Here is a 12,464-nt window from a genome sequence, read left to right as displayed (position 1 = left end):
CGGTGTTCCGTTCCACAAGATGCCTACAGGCCAAGGCCACTGTGCATATTAATGTGCCATTCGGCTTTTCTCTGAGTAAAGGGGCAGCAAAAATAATGTGAATAATGTGAAAGGTTTAGCTGCTGGTATGTGCATACATAGGTTATACCTCCAAGGTAATCAGGGAAGAGAAGTAAGCCCAAACATGATTTTAGGGTCTGGCTGTTTACAATGACTGGACAAATTATGTCACACCAAATCCCATATGGAATAGGCACTAACAGGAGAAAGATTAACAATATACTTACAACCACAATAAGCAGAAAACAAATTTTATTAAATTAGTCAATTAGAGCCACTACATTTTTCAAGCTCCATACCTAACTTACATAAGCACATGGGGGTGGTGGCAGCCATTCTACAATAACTCACTGCTCACACAACACCCCATCATAAGCTAAACAAGTATAGATTAAATAAGTGAAGAAATGAGAGAAGAACAAGAATTTACAAAAAAGGACAGTAGCCCATTGAATCAGGAGTCAGGTTGCTCAGATTTCAGTGGTGCACCTGATGAGGATGCACAACTCCCATTTTGAAGGTAGAGGCTGTTGGCAACCATAGAATCACTAACCAAGCCAACGTCAACATCGTCAAAGTTTAGGGTGCCTCTAAGCTTCCGGGTACTGAAGAAAGAAGTAATTCAGATGAGGACATGGTCAATATGGTACAATAACGGGGAAACAGCCTCAAACCTTAGAAGTTGAAGCATATAGAAAAGCATACCCATTCAAGCGGTTATTGATGGCAGTCAGGTCTTTTGAAGGGCTCTGATATGCATGAGTACTTTCTCCAACGCAAGCATAATAGCTTTTCGAGCTATGTGATATCAGAGCATCCATCTGCAGACATAATTCAATTTTTATTAATTTTTTTTTTCAGCATAAGGAATCAATAACTAGTCCAAGGATGCTTAGCTCCTAATTTAAGAACAGGGTATTTGCTGATTCAAGTTATTTTGATTCAATTCTGCTTTGAGATCACAGTCACTGCATTATTATCACCAACATTTTATATTTTATATTTTTGGGTTTGGTCAAAGTATCAGCATCACAATCAACAGAGGAAGCTAAAAAATAATATTGATCCAAAGGAAATAAGTTATCACTGTTAGCATTCAATGTTGAATGAGAACAAGAAATGCATCACAGCATTTAGGTGGTCAAATATGTCATCAAGCACCCATAACAATTCCTTATTATGGATGCTTCATCATCAACATAACCTTTCTTTTTTATTTTAATAAATACATTTTTTTTGGAAGAAGAAAATATAGGTGAAGGTCAAATGCTACACTAAAAAATAAAAAAAGACATGAAAATCATCATCTCAGATTGTAGAGAGAGAGAGAGAGAGAGAGAGAGAGAGAGAGAGGACATTGATCAAATTCTATTAAAAGGACCCTCAACATCCACTGGAAACTCTGGTTTGAAGATCTCAAAAACACCAACTTTAGTCCAAGAAGTGGAATCTCAACACCCTCCACAAAAATACCATTTTAAACATACTCCTTCCTATAAAGAATTCATTGTGTAGAGCTTAAAATTTTTGTTCCAAGGAAATTGTAAGGGACACAAGTTCTACAGACTTATTTCCATGCCTAGCCTACAAATTTATTTGCCCATCAATGAGATATTAAATTAAGGGAAATTTCTACATAAAAAAGCAGTTGATTTGCTTTCTAATCATACCACCGAATTCATACAAATCTACACACCCCCTTAACAGTTAACTATGAAATATATATATATATATATATATTTCATGTCCATTCAATTGGTAATTCTCACACCAAAATTAAGTGAAACAAAATCATCTTTTTGGGAGGGGGGGGGGGTGTCAAGGTTCCAACAAACTGAAAATGTAATGGAATTGCATAGTCAACCCTCTGATGAAAGATGCACATGAACTCAAATGTCAAATATCTAAAATGACTTCACATAACACATGAAGAATAATACTCATCACCAAATGCTTGTTGTCTTTTGCTAGAGGTGACTCATCAATATGTGAGGTCGACAAATTTGATCAAGAAGGAAAAGGAGCAAATATCCTACGAATAACACCTAAAGAAACATACAAGTACCTTGGATGATCGCAATGGAGAGACGTACACATTGTGTGTAGCTGATACTTTCTTCGGAGACATATCAGGGAGACTTGGAAAAGGAGATATTTTAGGCGATCCAGGACATTGAGCTAATCAGCCAAGAAAGACAAAAGAGGCATATCAGGCAATGACAAGCAGGATGGCATTTGCAATAAAATGAGCTTAACAATTACATATAAATTTGTAACAAAAGTATACCATCATTATTATTGTGGACTTCAGGAACTCGGTTAGTTTTTGTAGTTGCTCCAGCAGGGCCAAGCTCAACCAGCAGAGGCTTTACAGCGGGGATAAAAATTTCATTGTAAAATGTAATGATATCAACGTGATCTGGTCCTGTTTTCTGTTTCCAAACAGTTCGGGTGGTTAAACTTATCTAGAAAACTGACAACTAAAGAGTAGAGATTAGACCACATACCCCATTGCGCCGTGCAGATGACCAATCAACAAACACACTGCGAAAAACTTGAGGTTTACATTGTGGTTGCTTCCTATAGTTGTAAATAATTTCCCTAAAGGTCAGATTGAGTTGAGATATCTGCAGGCAAAAACAGGTCAAGGGTAAGATAAAAGAAGAATGATTGAACAGAAGTCCAAAAACTCTCATGAGTTCATCATAGCAAACCTTTGCAACTCCATAGAAACAACAAAGGATGATTTGGTCAATGTGATGGTTAAAAAATAGAGATGTCCGCTGACTTAGTATTTGTTGAAAAAGACAATACACATTCTCCCTAATCTGCTGAGACTGTTGTAGCCTTTCGACCATACCATTGATTCTGACAGCAGCCAACTTAGTAATCTAGAAGCACAAGTACACAACATTTAACTGTTAATGCATAACCAAAAAGAAAGTAAAGCAGCAGAGGAATTGAATGCTAACTAAGTCCAGAAAGTGAGGCCAGGTAGCAAACTCACCACAAGTACAATTAATGACTGGAACAGATGTTTACCATAATATTTCATTTGTAAATTTATAAAAATAGTGCAAAATTAAATGCAGACACAGAAAAATTAGCATAGGGACAAAAGTTTACAGAACACATTCACTTTTAGATTGTCTCCAAAATCCTCCACCACAGACCAGACAGATAGCTGACAGTTTGATCTACATGTCATCTACAGGAAGACTTCTGATCTTTCCACAGAAAAGCTTCAAATGGGATGGCTAAAAAAATTATTGGCCAGATAAAATATGCCACCAAATGGATAGCTAGCCTCATAAGGTCTAATAAATATCATTTGTCAATCCCCTCCCTCAACACCCCCCCCCCCCCCCCCCCCCCCCCCCCACACACACACACACACACACACACACACACACAAAGAGTCCCCAACACAACATGGAGGAAAGGCGGAGAGACAAATTATCTCCAAAACCTTAGCCATATTCATGATACATCCATCTGGCAAGTTCTCTTAGACTCTTGAGTTAGTGTACAAAGCAATAATTTTCATCAGAATTGTGCTTAATACCTTGCTAAAGAATATATTGATTTCAGTTTCTGCACACGTCTCCCCTCCACCACTTGGATTTGGCCGTGTTGGACTGCACACATAAATATCCAAATGTAGAACCCTAGAGTTAGAGAATAGCCACAAATAAAATCATGCAAATAAATTAGATTCACCACTTCCTGCCTCCTGAGAATACATCTCTGTTAATTAGTACCTAGCAAACGCAGACTGCAAAGGAGGTGGTGGTGGCTTTGATTTAAGGTTACTGAAGGCCAGGAGGCGTTCCTTGACTGGTGATGTAAAGGAATTCCGCTCCACTAATACACTTCGATAGTCCGGGCATGATCTCTTTGGGGATCTGATATCCCCATTCTGACCTGAATAATAATTAGCTAATAGAGTAAGACGTTAATAAAATTGATATCACAATTTATTTCAACAAAATAAAGCTATTCCAACTACTTCTGCACATCCCAATGTGTCTCAGCTTGGTAGTAAGGCATAACCATTGTGGTAGATGCCATGAGTTTAACTCTTACATTTGCAACAACTACTTTTCATACACCATGATGAGTTATCATCCCTTCACAGTACAAGTTTTTGATGTTAAGAACTTGTGCATTGCATATTATGTTACTTTGAGAAAAATATTGCAAAACTTAAAAAGGAGTAAAGAAACCATTACCTGGTGAAGTCTCATGCTTCTGCAAAGAAGGGAAGGGAGGAATCCCTCCAGAAATAAATTTAGAATTCATGTTAATGTGCATGCAAATTGCATCCAAAGGTGGCATTGGTTCTGCCAATAGTCCAAGACGGTTTATTTCTGCGGAGAGGTTAGGCCTTGCAACTGTCAAAGAATTATACATGGAGGACCCCTTTTCCCATACCATACTCTCCAAAAGTCGTTCTTCTAATGAATTCAGATGCCGCCTCAATTCTCTCGGGAGGGATTCCTCATGTCTAATGAAACTTTCGATGACCTTGCTAAGATCAAAAGCTGTAATGCCAGTCCTCTCCAACACCGCAGGAAACAACATTGTAACAGTCTTATGTGTTGCCAGGACTAGTTCAGCAGAACAGGCGAGCATACATCTATGGAACCTCTCATTAGTCAATAGAGCTGTCAAATTACTTGCATGCAATATTTGGGCCTCTGCTCTACAAATTGCTTCCAATACCCTATAATATAACTTGAGTGCTTCAAATTTTCGTTGTTCTGCCCAGATACTGTCCATGAGATTTGCAGATTGCAGGTTTGTAGACATACAATGCTCTCCCTGAGCAGTACTTGGAAATGTAGCAAACAATATTATTTTTGCCCTTGTATCTACTTCCTCAGTTAAATCCCTATCACAAGATGCCAGGAAACGCTTCAGCTCTGCTGAGGGCTTTGGTGGAAGTGGTGAAATGACAGTACGAAGCCACTTTGCAGTTGTCATTGCTGTGCTTACAGGCGTAGCTACCATCTTTGAATTAGAAACCCCCATATTTCCATTTGCATGAGATGCAGGAGAGCGCTGAGGAGAGAGTGGACTTGTAATCGTCTTAGCAGGTGAGGCTATCGAATCAAATTTCCTCTGAACAAAATAATAAACATCAATATTGAACATATTTTCTTCCACACAAATACTCAAATTGACATCATTTGCACACACATTCTTCATTGAAAACATACCTTCACACCACTTATATTCACAGAACCTCCTGACAAGCTCCCTGAACCAAGTAAGCTGTCCTCATCATTAATGAAAACCCTCTCATCCAGTTCGGCCTTACTACGAATTGCACCATCATAATCCTTTTCTAAAATACCTAAACTGGATGACAAAGATGAGTCCTCCAGTAGATCTTCAAAATATGTCAAACCATCTGCATGGGTCAAAATTTCAGAAGCGTCTCCTAAATTATAAAATCAATAGTTATAATATATATATGTGTGTGTGTGTACCTGTGTCGATATTCTCCAAGTTTCCAATTCTACACTCAGATGCTGGTTGAGGCTTTTTACTCAAGATATCTGCTATTAAATTATTGGCCTTTTCCATTATTTTCCTCAACTCATCTTCTGATGTTTGATATTTGTTGCAAAGTGATGCGAGGATGTCTACACCTTTGCCGTCTTTCTTAACTGAACCACACATTAACACAATCAGCACAGATGATGAAGGAAAATAAGGGATCAGATAGCCACAAATCATGTAAAAAATAGACATCTCTTCTGAAAAAGAAGAAGAAATCATCTAACAAAATCTGCTAAAAGGGATAAATAAGGAATTACCAAATAGTTGAGAATCATCAAATTTGAAATTTCGGAAGCGAACAGGAACATGAATAATTAAGATAGCCTGTTACAGATTTCAATAAGCAGTAAGAAAACACTCTTATTGGAAATGTTGTTTCTACATTACCACACAATCTTCTAAAAAGGTAAAAAGTATAGCCAAAAATTATTATCAACATGGTCAAATTGTCAACCATAATGTACAATATACAAAATCTTTAGCTTTAATTGTTTTCTAATCCTCCATCTATGACGTTGGCTCATGTTGCCACACAATCTAACGACAGCAAAACTGTCATCTCCTAAGCTTCAGAATAGCAACATTTAAAATAAGACACATAACATTTCATGCCTCTAACCAGAACAACATCCCAAAACTTTACTAAGCAATGGAATTGAGTAAAGCAGAAAAATGACTTACCAATATGGAAACCAAACCATTCATGCAAGTCACCAAGTCCTTAAAACGGCTGAACGCATGTACGCGAAGTGCCAGAAAAAGCAACCATCCAAAACGGTGGTAGTCTGAGACATAGCCAGATGCACTAGCAACAGCAGACTGCTTATCAACATTTGCTTCAGTTGTCAAGAAAAATTCCCGGATTGCACGTTTGTAGGACCTTGAATTATTAATGTGAAGATAATTATGCCATTTATGCACAAACTCAAAAAATTATTAAGAGAGAAAGTACTGAAAAACACAGTTGTGTATTGCAATAATAGAAAGTTTCATCATATGCACAGTGAAATTCAGATGCAGAAATAGAATAATACTTTTAACATATAAGAATAAAAAAATATCACTAGAGCTGTTGAGTTCCTCCAAAGTAATTAGTGGAGCTCAAAGAAAAGTCAACAGCTTTACAAAATCCAATCTTTGACACAAAATTGTCTCCATATACCAAGCAAGTACCACCATGTGGCCACCACTGCCCTACACAACCTATTGCCACCTTAACACAGTTTGCCAACCCAATCTACCATGGCAAACAATGGCAATCATCAATGCGCACTACCACCAAAAGCATTAATTTCAATATGGACACTCAATACTTCAGCACACACATCATGACTACTAAAATACACAAATAAAACTAAAGAGATTTGCATGATCTCCACTAACAAAAGAGCTTCTGGAAGTAGCTGTATTAAATTGCATCCTGGGCTCATCCTTCTTGCATACAGTATAAAACAGTAAAACCAACTCAAGCAAAAAGAAAGGGATTAAAACAGAAACATGTGGTGTACTCAATGGAGAAGGCAAAATCTTAAACAAAAAGTCAATTGATGATGCAGCAGATACCAAAGTCATTACTTAAAATAAAAGATGCAAAAGAAAAGATACGCACTGGCTTAGTAGACTCAAGTGCACAAAATTGGCCTGCATCTCTTTTGCCTGATCGGATAAAAATGAAAACAAAACCATGAATAGAAGCCCAAATAAACAGACACATATTTACACTATTTTTTTAATTATAGGCATAAATTACTGTCACACCAATACCTCTAGTCTGTTCTCCCAATCTGCACCATATATATTACTCAAAGTTGGACCAGCCTTAACAACAAACTGAGGAAGCTCCTTGAAGAAGTCCACAATGCTATGAAAAACAAAAATATGAGGATGACCCCGAAACACAAAAAAGCAATCGATCACAAAATAAAGGAAATTTGAATAAACATACTTCAGCTTCGCAGCTCTCAATATCTGGCATAATGTATATCCATTATCATCAGACCCTTGCTTCTTCTCACTTAGCCTTTTAATAGAAAACAGAATAAAAGCAAACCAAAACCTTTCTGCTTCATCAACCTGGTACAGACAAAACACAATTCTGTTAGTTCACATAAAGACCTTTCCTCACCTTATCTTCACATTTATGGGACAATACAAACCAATAACACATACCGTTCCGTTGCCAAAAGCTGAAACATTAGTCTGTAAAAGGTGTTTGGTTTCTTTCAACAGCTTCATAGCTTGTGTGCAAGTGTTCTCATCCAACGACATTCCATTCTGTCATCAAAACCCATATTAAATTCACAGAAAGCCCACATTTTTTTTAATAACATAAAAATATAGAACCAACCCGCCAAACCCAAATTTAAATATAACATTACTAACAAGGAATGAAGAGAAAAATAAACCTTGCAAGCCTAAATTCACAGAAAACTCACTTTTCGCTTATAAAAACTGAGTAATGCCAGGGAAAGCAAGCAGTAAAAACTAAAAACAAATAAAGAATTGAACCGCGCAAACCTCAATTTAAACGCATACAATGAAATATAACATTGATAACAATGAACAAGAGAATAAATAAATTAAAAAAAACCTTGCAGTAGTCGGAGAATCGAGCTTCAGATGGGTCGACAGTAGCCGCCGCGCTATCTGTTTGTGAATTGTTGGCCGATGCTGCTTCCGAAGGCTTAGCATCTTCCATCTTCTCCAATGCAGCTGGACTCATCCAAACCCTAGCTGATTCAATCCATCACAATAACGCACCAATTTCAAATCTTTCACAAATAATTAAAAAAAAAAGCTAATATCACTTAAAAACTTAAATTTCCAAAGTCAATATTCTGAGTCCATAAAACCCTTAAAAACCAAACCTCATCATCCAAATTCAAAAAAAAAAAAAAAAAAATTTACGGAATTTCTAAAATTAAAAGTTAAAGTATGTAAAAAAAAAAAAAATAAAGCAAATTTTAAAAAACAAAGAAAATACTTTCTAATTATAAAAAAAAAAAAATCACATTGAAGAAAAATAGTATTAACAAGACTGAGATTTTAACGAACAAAAAATTGAAAAAAAAAAAAAAACTTACGAATTTGGTATAGATCTGGTGGATCTCTCTGACCTAAACTGTAGGTATGAAGAATGAAGATACGAAGGCGTTTTTGTTCAGATCGAAACCAGAAATAGGGATTTTTGGGTTTCTGTTTCTCTCTCACACACACTCTCTTTCTTCAGTTCTCTCTGAACCCTATCTATCTTTTTTATTTTTATTTTTTTTCCCTCTAAATTTTCTCTCTCTTCGTTTCTTTCTCTCTCATCTATTTTAGGGGTTTTTTTTATTGGGGAAACCCTCTCGTGTGGGTTGGTCTCGCGCGGGAAAAAATCCACACATGGATGATACTTATCAGTTATCATCATCATCATCATGGCCGACACTCATACATGCATGAGTTGCCCAATGGGGTTCTGACACGTCATGGTGGTTTGAAGGTTAGGTTTTTTTTTTCTTTTGTTTTGGTTTCTTTAGTCTCTCTTATTTACCGCCAAAATTTTCTCCGTTATGGAGAGGGAGAGTGTGTTATTGAAGTCTATCGTTACGGCGAGGATGACGGTGACTAACGGAAGTGTTTTTTGGGCTTGAAGTTGGAAAAAGCCCTTAGGTTATGAACTTAGTCTGGGTATGTGAAAAAGGGGGCCCAGCCCAAACTTGTGTGAGCAATGGGGCCCAATGGTATTGGTGCCTTTTTTTTATTATTATTATTTTTTTTTTAGAGAATCTCTAAATGTTAGGAACAGAGAGGTTGGATAGTTGAATTCGAGGACAACTTATGCCTCCAAGAACAGAGAAGAGATAAGAACAGAGAATTAGAGAGAGAGAGAAAACATAGAATTGAAGAATTGGGAATTTGGAAATGATTTCTGATACCAGCTTCCTCCTTTCCAGGTTTCTAATACTCTCTCAAGCCTCACTCTCTAACTGCCTAACGGCCAAGCCAGCTGTTAACCAGCTGCCAATATGCTAACAACTAACCGTTATTTAACTAACTCTTATTTGGTCACATCACTAATGTGAATACAGTATACAGCATCAACTAATCAATTACACTTATTATTGTAATACCAGAATACATACTGGCAGCACCATCATCAGCTACTCCTGCATGCCTTATCAGCTACTCCTGCATGCCTCATCAGCAGCTTGTACACGCCCCACACCAGCACCCCATATGCAGCATCACACGCCCCCTCATGCAACAGCATACACATAGCTAAACATCACCACACACCTCACCTACTTAGTAACATACTAACATATTCTAACACTAAATTCCCCTTGAGTTTCTTATTTGCAGATAGTCAAACCCAGAATTCCAAATGTATGATAAATAAAGGCTAAGAGTGATTTAACAAGAAATAAATCAAAACTACAATAATAAAGATGCTAAAATACACTTAGAACTTTAAGCCTAAAACTTTGACCCATAAACAACTAGAAGAGGCAATTGAGTGAGTTCATGAGAGGGAAAGGGAAAGTTCCTCTATAATAGTATTTCCACCCCCAAGCTTTAGAATGGTGAGAATCTTTGTTGGTTGAATGAGTTTTTACTCTAAAGTTTCAACTCTAAAGATAAAATGTGGCTAATTCATTTTGAACTGATGAAGGGGGGTTTATAGTAAGTATTGGGTGTGCTTAATGACTGGTTTTTAGCTAATGGCTGAGGCTTTGGACCTTTAAGATATTGAATAAGGGTAATGTTTTAGTTAGCCTTTGCTTGGGTAAAGCCATAACATGCTTTAATCACAATTAGGGAAATGTTTTGACCAATTATGATTGGGTGTTCTTCCCCAACCATTTCAATTCATTGCGAAGATGTTCTTAGTGGTGTCCAATAGCCAAGTTCAGCCAAGGGTGCCAGCCAAGCTTTAGGGGCTAAAATTGGTTGGTCAGAATATTCAGCCACACACAGCAAGAGCTAGAAACCTAATTGGGTGAAAATTTTGGGTATTAGACCCTTTCCATGAGCCTTAGGTGATGCAAATGTCCCTAGCCCACTTTACAACACGCATGACTTGGGCTCATGCAAAAGGCATAAAGAAAAGTCAACTCATGCCCTCTAGACCACAATCTCTCAACTTCTTCTTATATCATAAACTAGTCGCTAACCCATGCGATGCACGGGAAATGTATTGAGTACAATATATAATTTAATCTTTGTTTATTTTACTACAACACCAAAATTGAATTTGTAAAATAAAATCATATAGCTAAAACATTTGTTAACAGCTATACGTTTCAGACATTTATTAAACTATATTATTATTATTATTATTATTATTATTATTATTATTATCAACTTAACAGTATTTTAATATATGATACCAACATGCTTCAAGAAAATGTCCAACACTGAAAACAATTTCGAAAACAAACTCAACTAAACAGTTTGATGAATAAATATATTACAATCTATAATATAAGCCAAGAAATAAACTTTGAAACCAATATGAACAAAATCCACGTCAAACAAAACCATTTCGATCATTAAGAATATGACTCACTAAAGTCATGAAAAACACAGGATTCATTACCAAAAAAAAAAAAAAAAAGCATCTTTAATCTTTATAGATTTTGCCTAAGTACCCAGATATGATGACACATACTCACACAAAAATCGTTAAAGAAATAATCAAAGAACATACACAACATGTACATACGCTATGAAAGTAAAAATAAGAAAAACAAAAGAGACGTGAACACGGACAATTAAAGAAAAAATATAGGAAAAAAAAGTTAGGAATAGAAATATAAGATAAAGATGGGTTACCCTCAAAAGAATAATCCATGGATATTCATTGAAATCTTCTAGATAATTTCTGATAATAGAAAAAATAAAACCCAAAAGTTATGATGTTAAAACTTCCAAAAGGCCAAATTTTTTTTTAAAAAAAAAAAATCAGAAGATTCAAAGCTTCAAAAGTATTGAAATAAAACAATATATATATATATATATAATTACGCAATAGAGAAATACAATAGAAAGAAGGGAATCCATGATTATAGCTTTTCTACTATTGAAATTGGCCAGACAATTAAATGTATTGCAAAAAATGAACTTAAAAATTCATATATAAACCAAACAATTAGAAGATTTTGAGCCAAGAATTTATTAAAACAAAATAAAAATTATGTGACTACACAATGGAGAAATATAATAAACAAAAAAAATATGTCTACACAACATAGAAATATTAGAGAAATATGAGTTACCTTTTAAATGTTAAAATTCAAAATATTAAAACTTTTAAAAGGTTAAAAAAATTTGAAGATTTAATTAAAAGATTCAAGCCCAGCAATTAAATAAACAAAACAACAATTGACAAACTTATAAGAAAAAGCAACAAATCTATAATTTTTATTGAACAAATCAAATAACCCTAACCTTGATGCATTGACTGAAGAAGGAGAGGAGTCCAATACATAAGTGGAATATGTGAATTGTGAAGCATGAGCCGCCCTAAAAAAAAATCTTGAAGAAAAATAAGTTTTAAGGAGAAAATTGTGTTGCAGCAAAAGAAGATAATAGCAGATCTAATCATAAAATCTAAAATAAAAAGAATTAAAAAAAAAAAAATAGTGGTGACCAACGGCCATACATATAAATATAAGATATTAACCAACATTTATAAAAAGATGTCAGTTTTAATATTCACTTTGTGGTGAGGGTCCTCAAACATCATCTTCTCCGCGAATAGTTTTTGGGGCTTAGGTTTTCTACGCAAGCAATTCTTAAATAGGAGAGAGTAGAGGTGGTGGGAGAGTGTCTTTATTTGGCTAGAAGTC

At 35.6% G+C, this 12,464-nt stretch overlaps 1 protein-coding gene across 3 annotated transcripts; it reads right to left on the bottom strand.

Annotated features, from left to right (window-relative positions):
* Positions 1-295: 295 nt before the first annotated feature.
* LOC126723511 (retinoblastoma-related protein) lies at positions 296-8,976 on the bottom strand. 3 transcript variants are annotated; one of them, XM_050427032.1, is made up of 19 exons: positions 8,712-8,976; positions 8,219-8,357; positions 7,798-7,902; positions 7,574-7,701; positions 7,393-7,489; positions 7,238-7,284; positions 6,310-6,508; positions 5,886-5,952; positions 5,556-5,735; positions 5,283-5,476; positions 4,293-5,184; positions 3,822-3,999; positions 3,626-3,698; positions 2,775-2,951; positions 2,568-2,687; positions 2,348-2,492; positions 2,126-2,238; positions 766-881; positions 296-665 (listed from the first exon to the last, which is right to left on the bottom strand). In XM_050427032.1, the coding sequence occupies exons 2-19, from the start codon at positions 8,348-8,350 to the stop codon at positions 515-517; spliced, it is 3,114 nt and encodes a 1,037-aa protein (XP_050282989.1). In that variant the 5' UTR covers positions 8,351-8,357; positions 8,712-8,976; the 3' UTR covers positions 296-514. The 3 variants fall into 3 exon arrangements, with proteins under 3 accessions (XP_050282989.1, XP_050282988.1, XP_050282990.1); XM_050427031.1 differs by having other exon boundaries at positions 8,219-8,361; positions 8,712-8,975; XM_050427033.1 differs by having other exon boundaries at positions 3,822-3,984; positions 8,219-8,361; positions 8,712-8,972.
* Positions 8,977-12,464: the final 3,488 nt, after the last annotated feature.

Source organism: Quercus robur, chromosome 4, assembly GCF_932294415.1.
Source record: "Quercus robur chromosome 4, dhQueRobu3.1, whole genome shotgun sequence".
In the NCBI taxonomy this organism is placed as follows: Eukaryota; Viridiplantae; Streptophyta; class Magnoliopsida; order Fagales; family Fagaceae; genus Quercus; species Quercus robur.
Note: the sequence above shows the minus strand (reverse complement) of the source record. Positions and strands in the feature narration are given on the sequence as shown.

What these genes read in the sequence shown, in the direction of transcription:
- LOC126723511 (XM_050427032.1), bottom strand. Translation starts at nt 8,350, where the DNA reads ATGAGTCCAGCTGCATTGGAGAAGATGGAAGATGCTAAGCCTTCGGAA. An exon ending in TGATGATTCTCAACTATTTG is followed by an intron (nt 5,736 to 5,885) that starts GTAATTCCTTAT and finishes TGTGTGGTTCAG; the next exon opens with TTAAGAAAGACGGCAAAGGT. An exon ending in TCAATATATTCTTTAGCAAG is followed by an intron (nt 2,952 to 3,625) that starts GTATTAAGCACA and finishes TTGTGCTTCTAG; the next exon opens with ATTACTAAGTTGGCTGCTGT.